The 16,305-nt window shown below is 45.9% G+C and overlaps 1 protein-coding gene across 2 annotated transcripts in view; it reads left to right on the top strand.

Moving 5' to 3' along the window:
- Positions 1-1,036: 1,036 nt before the first annotated feature.
- LOC310774327 (dedicator of cytokinesis protein 9-like) overlaps positions 1,037-16,305 on the top strand; it is a gene marked incomplete at its 5' end in the record, with an annotated part of 89,039 nt that continues 73,770 nt past the window's right edge. The window contains one exon of one of the 2 annotated variants that reach the window (XM_083634380.1): positions 1,037-1,201. In XM_083634380.1, the coding sequence (XP_083490506.1) occupies positions 1,037-1,201 (165 nt within the window). Of the gene's footprint in view, positions 1,202-12,515; positions 12,633-16,305 lie in introns of those variants that run through there. The other variant, XR_014552593.1, reaches the window with a different exon arrangement.

The raw sequence follows: 16,305 nt of genomic DNA on the forward strand, positions 1-16,305 counted from the left end.
AAGATGACTGCATCCCGTGCAATTTCATTGCCAGTGGGAGAAAGAGGAGGCAGGGAAAGAGAGAGACAGAGAGGGGGGGGGGGGAGAGACGGGGGGGGGAGGGAGAGAGACAGAGGAGGAGAGAGAGAAAGAGAGATACAGAGGGGGGGGGGAGAGAGAGAGCGAGAGAGAGCAAAACATTGTTTGCGACAGGCAGTGTATGTGTGTGGGTGCGTCTCTGTGCGTATCTTTGTTGGTAACAGTATGCTTTCTTACTGTTGACAAAGCATGCAGAGTCAGAGAAATGACTAAGCTGTAAGAGCGAGGCAGGCAGAGAGTGAGTGGAGAAAGTGAGGGAGTGGAGGAGAGAGAGAGAGAGAAATAAAAGTGACAGCCATGAGTGATGGAGAGAGATGGTAAGAGGCAGCAAGGCAGAGAAGAGAGAGAGAGAAAGTGAATGAGAGAGAGAGAGACAGTGAGGGAGAGAGAGACAGTGAGGGAGAAAGTGAATGAGAGAGAGTCAGTGAGGGAGAGAGAGAGAGTGTGTGTTTTTTAGCATCCTCATCCCCCAGACAGTGGAAGGGGAAAGGAAGAGGAGAGAGAGAGAGAGAGTCGACGCCCCGCTCCGACTGAACGAGCAGCTCCTCCGCACACCCACCCTTCATCCCTCCATCCCTGCTGAGCTAAACACAGGGGGATAGGAGGCAGCGGCCCAGGCAGCAGCTTTCACACATGGACTGAGATTCGCCTGGGAGAAGACAGCGGCTGCGTTTCAGGCAGAATGATTTCATAGGAGTTCTCCTCAGCTACGGGAGGTAAAACGCATTTGATACCGCGTGAGAGGTCGTTGAGAAGCAGTGGAGCTTTGGAGGGACGTTTTATTTTCCACAGTGGGGATCAACTGTGCCGAGGAGTCCAAATCAAAGCGAAGAGGAAGAGGAAGAGGGCCAGGTTGAGAGATCCCCAGATCCATCATCATATTGGATCTCTGGATCAAGCGGGGTGGCTGTTGTTGCACGGCAGCTGCACTTCACCTGAGCTGAACTTTGGCGGCGTCATGGGCTGCACCACCAGCGTGGTTCTGCTGGAGGGGCTCCGCTCCATCCTGGAGAGGAACTGCGGCTACGTCTATAAAGGGGCGGTCCACCCGGGCGCTCTGGAGGAGGAGGAGACGCTGAGTCTGAGGGGGTCTCAGCTATGGATGCCCCCCACCACCGCTATGGTAAACTCGCAACTTGGAAATTTAATTTGTTTAATTTCAATTTCTTGTTGCTGTTCATGTGTCTCATTTCCTATTTTTGTGGCTATTCTGGGGGAAAGGAAATAGTATAAAATGAGACTTAAAATTGGAAAAAGGAGGAGAAAGTAAAGAGAAAATGTAAATTAACATGGCAGCTGTTTTCAGTTTAATTATTTGGTATTGTTATCCAGCACTAAGCTTTTCTTGGTGTGCTTCTCTGTTTCTATTCACCCCACGCACGCACGCACGCGCACGCGCGCGCGCACACACACACACACACACACACACACACACACACGAAAGCACACACGCACACACACACGCGCGCGCACACGCACACACACACATGCACACACACACGCACACACACGCGCGCACACACAAGCACACACGCACACGCACACACGCGCACACACACACGCGCACACACACACACACACACACACAATATTATTTCCAGCAGTGTTGGAACCTTGCCTGTGTGAGCAGAATCTATGAGTGAGTCAATTTTTTGAATTTTGGGAGGCTATGTGACAAGCACAACAAGAGAGGAGGAGGGTTGGTGGAGCCTGCGTTTCTGCACAGAAGAGAGCAGAATATGAGCAGTTGGCAGCAGTAACTGTTCCTTGGTTGAGTTATTCATGTGGCTGAATTCTGCTCTAAACCGGCTTCTCTTCTGTTCGCCTTTCTGTATTTGATCAATCTCTCCAGTGGCTATAATTAGGTTGATATCACCCAACCTATCGCCTCCTCTTTGAGAATGAAACATGGGTAAAAAATGAATAATTTACAGATAGAGCGGAGCCCTGTGCAGATTAAGCACAACTTGCTGCACAGACCAGCAAGATTTTTTGGGTAATAATCGCCCTAATAATCTCTCTCGAGGAACTCCACTTTCAAAGGAATTTGAAAGTGGATTGTATCTTCCAGTGTCCCTATCACACAACTACTGGTGCAACACATCAACGCTTTACAATTAAGCTCAGAGGGAAATTGAGATGAGCCTAATGCCTCAGTTTGCTTGCAATTAGAAAGTAAAGTGACATCAAACTAATGACTCTCTCTCTGTCTCTGTCTGTCTCTCTCTCTCTCTCTCTATCTATTTGGGGGGAAATGGCTTGTCACAGTTTTTGCTTGGTCTGTACAGTGGAGCTGCATTGTCTGCCTGCCTGCCTGCTGGTTGAATTTATGCAGTGCGCCATTAAGCTACTTCCCCCAAGTTAGCTGCATTAGCCAGCAGCCATGCCCATAAAATAACCATTACATTTACAGTCACAGCACTACTGACCACCATGATGTAATTATTAAACACACTGGAACTCCCACCAACACCTGATATGCTAGAAATACTCCAGAGATGGCTTGATCATTTGTTTTCCCTCTCCAAGATACCTCTTGTGACGTATCTGTACTTTGAGTCTTAGGTATCCCAGGGATGTTTTCCTCGTTCGATTCGGGGGAACCTCACCAACCCCAACTTCAAAATCCAAGATGGCTGCTCCCACAGCAACAGTAGTGGAAGCTGTAGTAGTCTGACTGCCTGGAAGCAGGCTGCGGGTATAAGCTCTGCCATTCGTGCCGACCATTTCAGTCGGCAAGCGGAAGAAAATCCTTTTCCGCTCCCTGCAAGCTCTGCCATTGGCACCGACCGGCTCCGGCCATTTATGGATTTCCTTTTTGCTCCCTGCGTGTCAAATCTGTCGATCTCAAATGCCTCCGCCAGTGTGAAACACCACCAACGCTAGCTCATTGCTACACACTAAAAATGAAGATTTTGGATTGTGCAATAAAGCAGGCCTGCTTGATACTTTCGGTGGATGGTTGTAACTTGTAAAGGTAACAGAGCCTTTTTCCCCACTAACCCAGAGTGGAGGTATTACCACCCAGACTCTCTCCCGGTGCAGGGAGAGAGTCTGGCAAGCGAGACTAAAGCTGTAGTATACAGTTTATTAGTACTTCTGTCTTATTTGTGTCTTAATAAATCAGTCATACACACAGAGTACTGCCTAACTTCTATCTGTGGACATTTACTGTGTTTGTATGCATAAAATACCGTGTAAGGCGTTGTTATCAACTGTTTTTGGTAACAACGGTTAGCCTGGCTAGAGCTAACCCTGGCTGGTTTTCAGACTGTGCAGGTGTGACATCACTCAACTGGGATATTCCTAGTTCCCAGTGCAAATGGAAGGCAGATTTCTTTCCTACAGTAGTGTTTGGAGAGGCTATAGCTATAGGGTTTGACTGATATGGGATTTTGAATGATTTTGAACGACTGATACCAATATGTTTTGAACTGATGCTGCCGATTGTTGATATTTTGTGCCGTTATTCTGTATTGTGTATTTCAATTTGACCATTTTTATGCCAAAAACATTCCAAAGACTTACAAGGATTCTGTGTTTTATTGATCCCCAAGGGAAAATTGAGTAATGCTACAGTTGCTCACATTCAGGTATTATTATATTTCCCCCAGAATTGTATTCTTTGCAGAGCAGAAATGACTCTGAACAAAATCAATGCTAATGAAATTCCTAGGCTGGGTAGCAGCTCCTTAAAATCAGAAGTGGCAGGTTTCTTGCATTTCATACAATTTCATACTCCCCTCCATCATAACAGCAGTGGGTAACAACATTGACTGGCTGATATTTTTTATTTTTACTGGCAGGCCAACATCGGCCCGACATTTGCAAAGCAATATGTGGGTCTAACCCTAGCTCAGGTAGTAAGTTAAGTTAGTTAAGTTAAGTTAAGTTAATTTAAGTCTAACCCTAGCTCAGGTACTGTAGTAGCATGGCAGTGGGTAGGGTGTTTTTTTGGCAGGGGATTCAAGACTCCATAGCAGGGAGGTTGAGAGTGCAAAAAACCTCTAAGAGAAATTGGAAGGCTATTCGAAAAATCCTATGCAAGGTCATCAATATTTAAAGTCATTTAAATAACCTAAACGTGGACAAAATAATAAATATGTTTCACTGCATCAGCCTCTTCTGACTTTGATCCCTTCTGCTAGTAGGGGCTTAAACTCCCCTTTGCAAATGCTGTAATCATTATTATTAATATAATTTATATATTATATATATATAGTATTCACACTTCACCGGTTGTCATGGAGAGTGAGAGAAAGTGGGAGAAGTATTGAACTCAATGGGTCTGACCTACAAGCCACTAGTACTTGCACATTATTTGTATTTTCTTTGAAAGGATTTTACTTATTCACTGACTGATTTTGTTGGATATGGACATCTTCATGTGAGCTATAAACAGTCAGTACAATGTCCTTCATAGTGTCTACCCTGATCACCAGTCTGGTCCAATGCAGACTAGGGATGATGCTGTTGTAGGAAACGGGTGAAAGAGTGAATGAAACTCAGTTGTACCCTGTGTGTGTGTGTGTGTGTGTGTGTGTGTGTGTGTGTGTGTGTGTGTGTGTGTGTGTGTGTGTGTGTGTGTGTGTGTGTGTGTGTGTGTGTGTGTGACTAATCCCATGGCGTTCTGTGCTTTAGCTGATCTGTCCCGAGCCAGCTCTCAGCACCTCTGGGAGCTCTGACATCATCGGCGGTACGTGGGGAACTCCCCTCTCTCGCATATCACATTTAACTTGTCCCACATGTGTTTTCCCTCTACTACCTGGAGCTGCTGCGGAGCACCAAACAGGCTGGCTGATCTCTTCTTTGAGATTAAAGGGACAGTCTGCATTTTTCAGTTTGTGGGACTGAAAATTACTTTTGTTTGTCGGTAGGGCTAGGCAGTACATGATCTAGGGATTGGCATCAATAATCGAAAATCAATAAATGATCGTTAAGGAATCATGTCTGTCGATCATGTGGAATTTTGATCGAATTTTTTTGCGGACTAGGTTTGGGGGGAATTCTTTCCTCCTCTCCCCTCTCCATTGCACAGAGTGCAGAGGTGTAGCTTCGTATTAGTCTCTAGTTTCCTGGCTGGGTGGGGTCCTTCATGCCAAACAACACTGTTTTTAACATGGGGAATTCACACTGGCATGCGCCGCGGACACAAACAAATGCACCCAGCGGTCTGCGGACCTGATTGAGGTTGTTATAAAGTATAAACATGAAACCTTGTACACTTCTTTCCTAATTTTCAACCAAGTGTGAGTAACGTTACACGTGTTCAAGTGAATTCAAGGCGTTTAATTTGTTTATAACGTTATGAAGTAGCAGCCGTCAGCATGGCTGGTCATGGACTCAGCTAGCCCTTAGCAGGATGCTAGGACTCAGGACGCCCACCTGAATCAATTCACACACATCTCATGGCAAATAATAATATCCACAAGTCGGACTGAGAGCAGTTGGATGGAAATCGACCATCAGGACAGATGAGGAGATTTTTGTGACGAGCTGAGTCCTACTTTCAAAATGTGAGTACAGTAGTACTTTCTCTCAGGAAGACTGGAGTATGTCGCGCTGCGCAGCTTCATCTCCAGCATCAGGAGTGTCACCTCTGGTGTCCCACAGGGATCAGTCCTGGGTCCCCTGCTCTTTCTGGTGTACATGCTCCCCCTGGGGAAGATACTGAAGAGCCACAACATCAATTTCCACTGCTACGCCGATGACACTCAAATCTATTTTCAAACCTCCCCAGACATCCATCTGACTCAAGCCCGGGCCACCAAATGCCTCAATGACATCCGCCACTGGATGAGCAACAGCTCCCTTCAGCTCAACGGGAGTAAAACTGAAGCCATCCTCATCGGTACACCTCACCAAATAAAACAGGCCGGCATCACCCACATCACCATCGATGGACACTCCATCCCCCTCTCCTCACTGGTCACCAGCCTGGGTGTCAAACTTGACCAAACACTGTCATTTGACGCCCACATCAAATCCATCTGCCAAACCTCATTCTACCATCTCCGGAACATCTCAAAGCTCAGACCCCTCCTACCAAGCCGACGCAGAAAAACTGGTCCACGCATTCGTCTCCTCCCGTATCGATTACTGCAACTCCCTGCTTGCAGGCCTCCCCACCAAATCCACCCAGAGACTGCAATATGTCCAGAACTGTGCCGCCCGGGTTCTTACCAGAACCCGGAAGTCAGAACACATCACCCCTGTCCTCCACTCACTTCACTGGCTCCCCATCAATCAACGCATCACCTTCAAACTCCTCCTCCTGGTCTACAAGGCAGTAAACCACACTGGTCCCACCTACCTTCAAGAACTCCTCCCCCCCAAGCCCCCCTCCCGGTCACTCAGATCCGACACCCTCAACCTACTTGTTGTCCCCCGCACCAAGCTGGCAACGATGGGTGACCGAGCCTTCTCCACCCTGGGGCCACGCCTGTTGAACCAACTCCCAGGAACTGTTCGGGCCTCTAAATCCCTCGCTGTTTTTAAAACGAGCCTTAAAACCCACCTGTTCCGCTCTGCTTTTTATTAGCTCGGAGCTTTTAGCTGTTTTTAGCTTGTTTTTATTTTATTTTATTTTTATTTATTTATTTTACTATTTTAGCTACTGTAAAGCACCTTGAGATTTGTTTTACATTTTAAAGTGTGCTATATAAATTAAAGCCATTATTATTATAGTAGTCTAGCTACATGTTTGTTTGCGTTATAGCCACAGCGCTAGTGTCTGATATTCTTACTACACCAGGCCTAGTTTTCAGCTCGGCTTTCATTCAAGCTGCGTACCACAGCTTCAGAGGTGAGTTGGGGGCCAGTGTGCTTGCTTGCATGTCATTATGTGTGTGTGTGTGTGTGTGTGTGTGTGTGTGTGTGTGTGTGTGTGTGTGTGTGTGTGTGTGTGTGTGTGTGTGTGTGTGTGTGTGTGTGTGTGTGTGTGTGTCTGTGTCTGTGTCTGTGTCTGTGTCTGTGCGTGTGCGTGTGCGTGTGTGTGGATCAGGCCAGGCGGATGTTTCAGGCAACACCCTCACACTCCCTCTCCAGGGCGTCTGTAGTGATGGTTTTGCTCCCAAACATTACATCAGCCGGCCCTTATGCAATTCTCCACAGACTTGTATGATGAAGCTGTGTGTGTGCGTGCGTGTGCGTGTGCGTGTGCGTGTGTGTGTGTGTGTGGTGTGTGTGTGTGTGTGTGTGTGTGTGTGTGTGTGTGTGTGCACCTCTGGGGAAGGGTGTGGAAGGCTCACATGGCCTAATGAGTTCAAGCTGTGTAAAAACAAATGGCCATCCTCCTCGCTCTCTCTCTCCTCCCTTCATTCTCCACAACTTTCTTTTGCGCGTCAAGCTCTTACGCAGATGGCTGTGTAAACTCATTTGCAATCCCACCCACCCCATCATACACACATTACACACAAACACATGGTATTGCTGGCACGGGTCCCGGCGATGGCTCCATGCAGGAAGCGTGATGGTGTGCAGTCAGAGATGTGGGTGAATGAAGCGGGTGACCTCAGTGCAGGCCAATGGCTTTGACAAGAGGCTGATTATCATGCTGTGCTGGTGACGCTGTCACTGAGGGAGGCAGTCACCCAGCCAGTAGGCACAAACACTGTATCTAACCAGGGGAAAGCAAAGTCTGACATGTCTATACTGTAGCTTTGCCTAAAAGGAATAGCTCACCCCGAAGTGGAAAGTCAGCTACCACTCCGGGCGTCCGGGTAGGTAGTGCAGCGGTAGATTCCCTGCCTACCAACACGACGGTCGCAGGTTCAAGGCAAGCCCCCGTGTTGGCTTGGTCGGGTGTCCGTACAGGCGCAACTGGCCGTGTCTGCGCCTGCGGGTGGGATGCCAGATTAAGGCCATGTCCACACGGAGACGAGTTTAGGTGTATCCGCTAAAGTTTTTTGTCATATAGACGTTTCGTCCAGATGGAACCGCGTTCTGGGACTATACGTTCTGGGAGTATACGCTAATTTTTCAAAACGGGTCCCAGAGTGATTAAATCTGAAGACGCCACCCTTGCATTTCCGTGTTTACAACCCATACACATCTTTCCTGAAACGATGACGCCATAGCCCCACCTCTCTCCACCAGCAACAATAACAATCATGGCAGTAACGTTCGTGCTACAGCAGTGGGGATCTTGCAGCAAAATATAATGCTCCTCTATTACCACCGTCAGCAACAAGTGGACACGGAGAACAGCGTGTAGCCTACAACATCCTCAGGGCTCCACACAGCTGACTACCCATCCACCCCTCCCCTCCCTTGATCGGATATTTCCCAGAAGGCTTAGCGGCGGCTACATTTTTACAATAACACAAACAAAATCAGGCTTAACGTGTTAGATAGAAATTATATTTATTTTTAATACAACATGCAATTCTGGAATATTTTAATATTGGACAAAATGAAATGAAATGAAATGTAAACCCTGAGTGTAACGGACATACTCTCTTGCCCTATATATAGCCCTCGTAAATACAACGTGAATAGGGAAGTGAGAGGTTTGAGGAACACGCGGTTGCACTGTGATGTCTGTGATATCCGCTCGTGTCCACTCCAACAAGACTTTAGCTTACTTGACGCGACTTTTTCCAATAAAAACACATTTATGCCATGAGTTTATATAATGTATATTTATGTTGCATCATTTAGCCTGTGCTGTGATGTGCAGGAGCGGCCAATACGCTGGGATGTGTTTGCAACATGTCTAAAGATCATGGAAGTGGATGATATCAGGAATGTCACTGGCAGTTAACGTTCTATATTGTAGGCTACAGGGAGACCATCAGCCCTGCTGAACAGCTCTGCATTTGCCTGTATACTGTAGGTTTCATCATTTTATTCATCGACATGGCAAACCTCCCCGCAAAGCCAAGGGTTTAAGCTGCTGCTACAGTGAGATACACATTATAGACTGTGCGCCCCTAGAGGTTGTATGCCATTATTGACGAGATTGTCTTTCTCTGTTATTCTACAGCGGTTTCAGTGGTTTCATGTGGATACACACATTTCTTGAAACGTTTCCATGTTTATGGAAAACTTTTCTGAAACGGAAAAAAAAAAGATAGCTTCCGTCTCCGTGTGGACATGGCCTAAGTGTCCCAGGTGCTGCACTAGTGCCTGCTCTGGTCGGTCGGGGCGCCTGTTCGGTGGGAGGGGAACTGGGGGAAATAACATGATCCTCCCATGTGCTGCTATACAGTACATCCTGCCAGTGAAACTCCTCTCTTTTCATTTTGGGGTGAATTATTCCTTTAATTCAGATTGTACAACAAACTTTACTACTGCTTTTACATTATTATTATTACCTACGACAACACTACCACTACAACCACATGGTACTATTATTATTATTACCTACGACAACACTACCACTACAACCACATGGTACTATTATTATTATTACCTACGACGACACTACCACTACAACCACATGGTACAATTATTATTATTACCTACGACAACACTACCACTACAACCATGGTACTATTATTATTATTACCTACGACAACACTACCACTACAACCATGGTACTATTATTATTATTACCTACGACAACACTACCACTACAACCATGGTACTATTATTATTATTACCTACGACAACACTACCACTACAACCATGGTACTATTATTATTACGTTTGGCACTTTTTCCAGCTCAATGTCACCTCACAGTTTGCCTTGTTGGCTAAATGGAACAATCTGCGTTTCCTGCATTTCTGAATGGTACATTTCATTTCAGAGTCCCTTTGAAGCGGCTGCAGTTTATAATAAGCGATGCAAATTATGCAGAATTCCTCACCCTCGGAGTACATCAGAGAACCCTGAAACACAAAAACTGAAACTCACACACACACACACGCACGCGCCTCCATTGTGTTGCATTTTTGTTCGGCACGCTGGCGCTGAAACCGCAATGCAGAGACAACAGCCTTTGAAGTGGTCCTGACCCATGTCATGTCATGGATGCCATTCCCCATCCCTCCCACCTCATATTGTCTGCATGCATGAGAGAGATTTGAGGCCAAATCACTCTAGCCATAGTCTACAGATAATACAATGGCTTATTTAGCATCAGTATTAGTCTAGGGATTAGACTAGGGATGCGCCGATTTAACGGCCGTACATCGGTATCGGACGTTATTCACCTCGTTGACTGCCATCGGCCTATCGGCAACTAATATGACAGTCACCGATTGCAGTGGCCGATGTTTCTCTGTTGTGTCGCATCAATTTTGCGCTGGGCTTTGAAACAGTTATTTTTCACAAAAATATTTGTCATGTGAAAGAAGGTTAAAGGTTGTTTCATACATTTGTGTTGTTGAATTTGTGCTCATTCAAAGACAGTGATGAAGGGCTGAAGAACAGTTCAAATATGTGGGCATCGGCGATCAGCCAAATTGTTATTTTAAACATCTCTGTGGGTATCAGTCCAGAATTTCACAATCGGTGCACGCCTAGTCAAGGCTATTGATTAATGAATGAGTATGAGTGTGTGTGTGTGTGTGTGTGTGTGTGTGTTAATGGCATGAAAAAGAAAAACAGACTAAATCACAGAGGATTAGTATAATTTTTCAACAGAAAACTCTTTTAAATGCCATCATGCTGAAACACACGCTCGGATGGAAAACAGCTGAGCCGAGGCGCCTGCGTCGCTGAGATTAAAGGCCAGAGATTCTCCTCTGAGAGAACGCTGGCTGGATGGAGAGACAAGGGGGCAACTCAAAGCCTTCCTGAAGCAGCAGGAGAGCGACGTGTGTGTGTGTGTGTGTGTGTGTGTGTGTGTGTGTGTGTGTGTGTGTGTGTGTGTGTGTGTGTGTGTGTGTGTGTGTGTGTGTGTGTGTGTGTGTGTGTGTGTGTGTGTGTGTGTGTGTGTGTGTGTGTACAGTTTGTGTGTGTGTGTGAGAGAGAGAGAGCCGGATAAGGGGAAGTGTGTGTTCACAGTGGGTGCTTGCTGCAGCGGATACGGCACAGGAACAGTTCAAAGCAGAACAAAATATCAATGGGGAGCAAAACTTTATCAGCACACCGACATCCACACAGATAGAGTCTGTCTAGAGACCACTCTCTCTGGAGCTGGGATATGGCAGTTTCACTTAAGTTATTTTTACTCCTTCTCTCCTCTCCTCTCCTGTCCTCTAATCTCCTGTCCTCTTCTGTCCTCTCCTCTCCTGTCCTCTCCTCTCCTGTCCTCTAATCTCCTGTCCTCTTCTGTCCTCTCCTCTCCTGTCCTCTAATCTCCTGTCCTCTTCTGTCCTCTCCTCTCCTGTCCTCTCCTCTCCTGTCCTCTAATCTCCTGTCCTCTTCTGTCCTCTCCTCTCCTGTCCTCTAATCTCCTCCACTCTTCTCTCCTCTCCTGTCCTCTAATCTCCTCCACTCTTCTCTCCTCTCCTCTTCTGTCCTCTCCTCTTCTCTCCTCTCTCCTGTCCTCTCCTGTCCTCTCCTCTTCTCTCCTCTCTCCTGTCCTCTCCTGTCCTCTCCTCTTCTCTCCTCTCTCCTGTCCTCTCCTCTCCTGTCCTCTTCTGTCCTCTCCTCTCCTGTCCTCTCCTCTCCTGTCCTCTAATCTCCTGTCCTCTTCTGTCCTCTCCTCTCCTGTCCTCTAATCTCCTCCACTCTTCTCTCCTCTCCTCTTCTGTCCTCTCCTCTTCTCTCCTCTCTCCTCTCCTCTTCTGTCCTCTCCTCTTCTCTCCTCTCTCCTCTCCTCTTCTGTCCTCTCCTCTTCTCTCCTCTCTCCTGTCCTCTCCTGTCCTCTCCTCTTCTCTCCTCTCTCCTGTCATCTCCTCTCCTCTTCTCTCTTCTTCTACCTTCTTACCTTTTTTCTTCTACCTTTTCTATAATTTTTGAACAGTGAGTGTAGTGCACGCACACACACACACACACACACACACACACACACATACACACACAGGCAGGCGGATGACGGCATGATTGCTTGCTGGGCCTTCACTAACTTGGAGTGGCCGATCGCATGTATCATCCAACATCGTACCCCCTTCCTCCTCCTCTCTCACACACACACATCCATGCACACACACACACACACACACACACACACACACACACACACACACACACACACACAGACACACACACACACACACACACACACACACACACACACACACAAACACACACACACACACACACACACACACACACACCACAGCCATGCACACTACAACAGCTGCACAGCTGTGAGTGTGGGAGGGGCCCTACCCTTCTGATGCGAGAGAGAGGGAGAGAGAGAGGCTGGGCTATTGTGATTGAGTGCAGGGGGAAATCTCACTGGACGTCGGCGGAGCTCTCACAACTTTCACAGACCGGAGGCAAACTTTGTGCCATGGCAGTCTCTCTGCACTCAGTCTGACACCTGGTTATATGCTATATACAGCTTTCCTTACACCGCTGGATCGGCTAGTGAGTGACCATGCAGGGCCGGGCAGGCAAAGCCCCCAAAAGGGAGATGGTCATAGAGTCTCCGCAGCAGTACAAGAGCCTGGCTGAGATTGAGGCAGAGGTGGAGGCTGGGGCACAGGTGGCAGGGGTAAGTCTGAGCAATTATCGATATTATCTCGATATCATGATATGAGACTAGATATTGTCTTAGATTTTGGATATGGTAATATCGTGATATGGCAGAAGTGTTGTCCTCCTGCTTTTAAAGGCTGCATTACAGTAAAGTGATATCGTTTTCTGAACTTACCAGACTGTTCTAGTTGTTCTATTATTTGCCTGGTTATTTATCAAAAATCTCATTGTGTAAATATTCTGTGGAAGCACCAATAGTCATGCCTACAATACTGGCGCAATATTGATATTGAAATATTTGGTCAAAAAAATATTGATATTTGATTTAGTCCATATCGCCCAGCTCTAGTCTGGGGCTGACTTGTGTAACCCTGGGACTGCCTGTACTGATCCATCTCTTGCTGTGCTGCATGTACAGTAACTGCATTGTAAAGTATGGCTCCTTTTACAGTGTTGGGCCTAGGTTGTGTTGGAACACCCGTCCTGATTCCCCTGGTCAAGGGAGTTGCTTGCTTATTACTGATGTGATTCAATCGTTTAAATGCTGTGTTATTATTGCTTAGATTGCCTTTGATGGAGAGCTTTGAAGATGCATGCCATCTTTCAAAAAGGGGTGGGACAGAAATGGGAAAATAGTCGCTTCAGGGTCCTCCTCTCCAGGGGGGTTGAATGTTGATCTTTTTTTAGGAAATGGTCTGGAGCACTTGTAGTTCCCTTCGGTCGTTAACCCTTCCTGTGCTGGACTCAGTGAATTTGACAAGTTGAAGTTGGGTGCATTTCAAAGGTGTGATGATGTGTTTGCAGGAAAACTAGCAGTAGATATGTTAGATGCTCACTGGCCAAATCAGATCGACAGTAAGGGGGTCATTTCAAAGCACCATATTTCCATTTTTAGCATTTTTAGAAAGAAAAGCTTGTAGATGATTCCATCTCATGTAATGTATTTGGGAGGAATTAAAATAGTTAATAACAGTTATTTTGTTTTACTTACTTTCACATCAACAGTAATTTTGTTCAGTGGGTATCCATCTTTTCAAACATTCCCTATTATTGTTTAACACATCAAGTAAATTGGAGTTAATCTGCCAATTATTGGTTGAGCACTCATACCGTGTTCATGACAACTCGGACCACCAGAAAAAATGGCTTCCGACCTGTAAAAAGTGAATTGAACCGTCACCCCCGTCGGAATTACAGATCAGAAATTCGGGTATCGCTTTGTTCGAGTTGACGTCATAGCCACATCAAAATGGCGACTTGTATCGTTAATGGTAATCACAGAATTATTATAAAGATGTTTGTTAACGTTTTAACACAAAATTTGATGTCTTAATTATGTAATGTTGACGTTAATATGTGTTTGTGTCATCTACTGTATGTGAAATTCAGCATTCAGCATGTTTGGTTAGCATCTAGCATAGCTAGTAGGTAGCTACAATGCTAACTGAACACAGCTTGCTATAGCAACCTATAGCCTGTGTTTGGTTTTTCACCCCCGAGTCGGAAGTGCAGCGTGAGCGCAAATATGTCTGGGGCGGAGGTTCCATGTTGAAACTTACGGCGGTCCGAGTTGTCTTGAATGCGGTATAAGCTCACCTATTCTATTGTTAGCAGAGACAATGGGATTCAAACAGCTATCTTCATCCACAGAGCTTTTGCTCAAGCTAATGGAAGATAACATGGACTTCACCACCACATAATTGGCTCTGTGACCTGTCTTTATGTGGTATCATATCATTACTGCAGCTCACAGTTCACAGCTGCTTACTGTTATATTTCGCCTCAATGGCTAATGTCCAGTTGGAAATTAGACCGTCCATTTTCTGCTTATCAGATGATCTTTACACCCAAAGAGCTGAGAGATATTAAGGGATATTTTCATTGCATCATCAGGAGGATTATACAAATTGTAATGTAAATCTGCGTCAGACGTCTGTTTTATTGGCCTTAGTTTGCTGTGTATTCTTTGGAAATGGGCCAAGAGGCTAATCCAAATAATCTGGATCAGAGTCATGCTTAGCAGCCACAGTCAGCCCGGCTTTCAACTGTGGAAATGCATTGAATGATGGAATGATTGGCAATGCTGATGTTTGGTCTAGTAGGGGGTCGCAACTAGCAACTAAGGAGGATGGACCCCCGCTTGGTGATTTAGGTTGATAAGATGTTTCGTTTAATATAAAAATCAAACAAAAAAGCTTTGCATGCTTCCTACATCTTTGGGTCTGAACATGGAGACACAGCCACATGTGTGGGCAGATATTGATATCTGGAGATTCATGTTTTTTGACCACAGTAAGCCTTGTTGAGGGAGGACATGCCTCAGGAACCTCCCGGGTCATTTCCTTGGAATGCCGGAGCAGACGTCTGCAACACTGGGGGAGGTTCGGCTCTGCTGGACCATGAACTAGGGCTAGGCTTATCCTGTGAATCGCTACCAAGAATGGATGCTTGGAAAGGCTACTCAATGCAGCGCAAGAATTTATGATGATACTGTACTAAGAATGGTATTTAAACTGTAAATCTTCCTACAGTGGGCATTGGTATGAGGAGATACAGTGTATGCTCCTGGAAATGTGAGTCTTCTCGCTGGGGATTCTAAGAGCTGAGAAGACCAGTACTGTACTAATCTAATGGAGCTCAGGCTTTGCGTGTGAGCTCATGGCACAGTGACTGGTACCATGGCACCCAGAGCTTCTCGCTCCATCCAGCGCTGCCTTCTCTCTCTCATCCCTTTCCTCTCTTAACCCACATTCAGCTCTCTCTCTCTCTCTCTCTCTCTCTCTCACACTCTGTCTCTCTCTCTCTCTCTCTGCCAGTAAACCGATAGCTACTGTCAACCAGCAAGCCTCTGAGAGGACAATGACAGTTTGTTTTCAGTGTGAATACCCCGAGATTTCCCTCTGTAACTCATCCCACAACACCATAAGATGATATCCTCACTAGCTGTCCAGTTGTGGGCCAAGAGTTGAAAAAGCTGTCGTTAAACTTCATTGTAAGGTTGACATACTGTATATTCTTCCCTGGGTATTTTTATTGTGTGCTTTCTGTAGCATTCTAATCCAATGAATACATAGGTTTCTGATGTTGAATTACTATGTTAGTTAAATGATTGGTTCTCAACCTGGGGTCCTTGATGGGGTTCCAGGGGGTCCCCAGAAAAATTGGGAAGATTTTAAATTAACTATTATTTAATGAATTAAGATAGCCCAATGACAGAATGTATAATAATAATGTCTATTCTGTTAATAGTTGTCACACTCTTTACTGTTTTTTTTCCAATATTTTATTTTTCAATTTTCAGAACAAAAGTGAAACAAACTCAGATACACACACACACACACAAAACAACAACAACAACAACAACAACACAACATTACAACACAGTGCTCCCAGACGTGTAAGGTGCTTAGGTGCTTGTAAAAAAATAAAAAATAAAAATAAAATAAGGAGTCCATTAGAGTAGCTGGACGAGTCACTCATTTCTAACCTCGTCAAAGTAGGCCAGGAACGGGTCCCAAATAGTCGAGAACTTCCCAAGTGAGTTCGCCCTCATGTACCTGAGTCTCCCCATGCGCACAACTGAAATGGTAGAGAGTGGGACTTCCACTCCTTTAGAATGAGTCTCTTGGCGACAGTCATCCCCTGCGTCAGAGATTGCTGCACAGCCGTAGGGAGGACTAGAGAAGATT

The sequence above is a fragment of the Poromitra crassiceps genome (genome assembly GCF_964638095.1).
Source record: "Poromitra crassiceps genome assembly, chromosome: 3".
NCBI lineage: Eukaryota > Metazoa > Chordata > Actinopteri > Beryciformes > Melamphaidae > Poromitra > Poromitra crassiceps.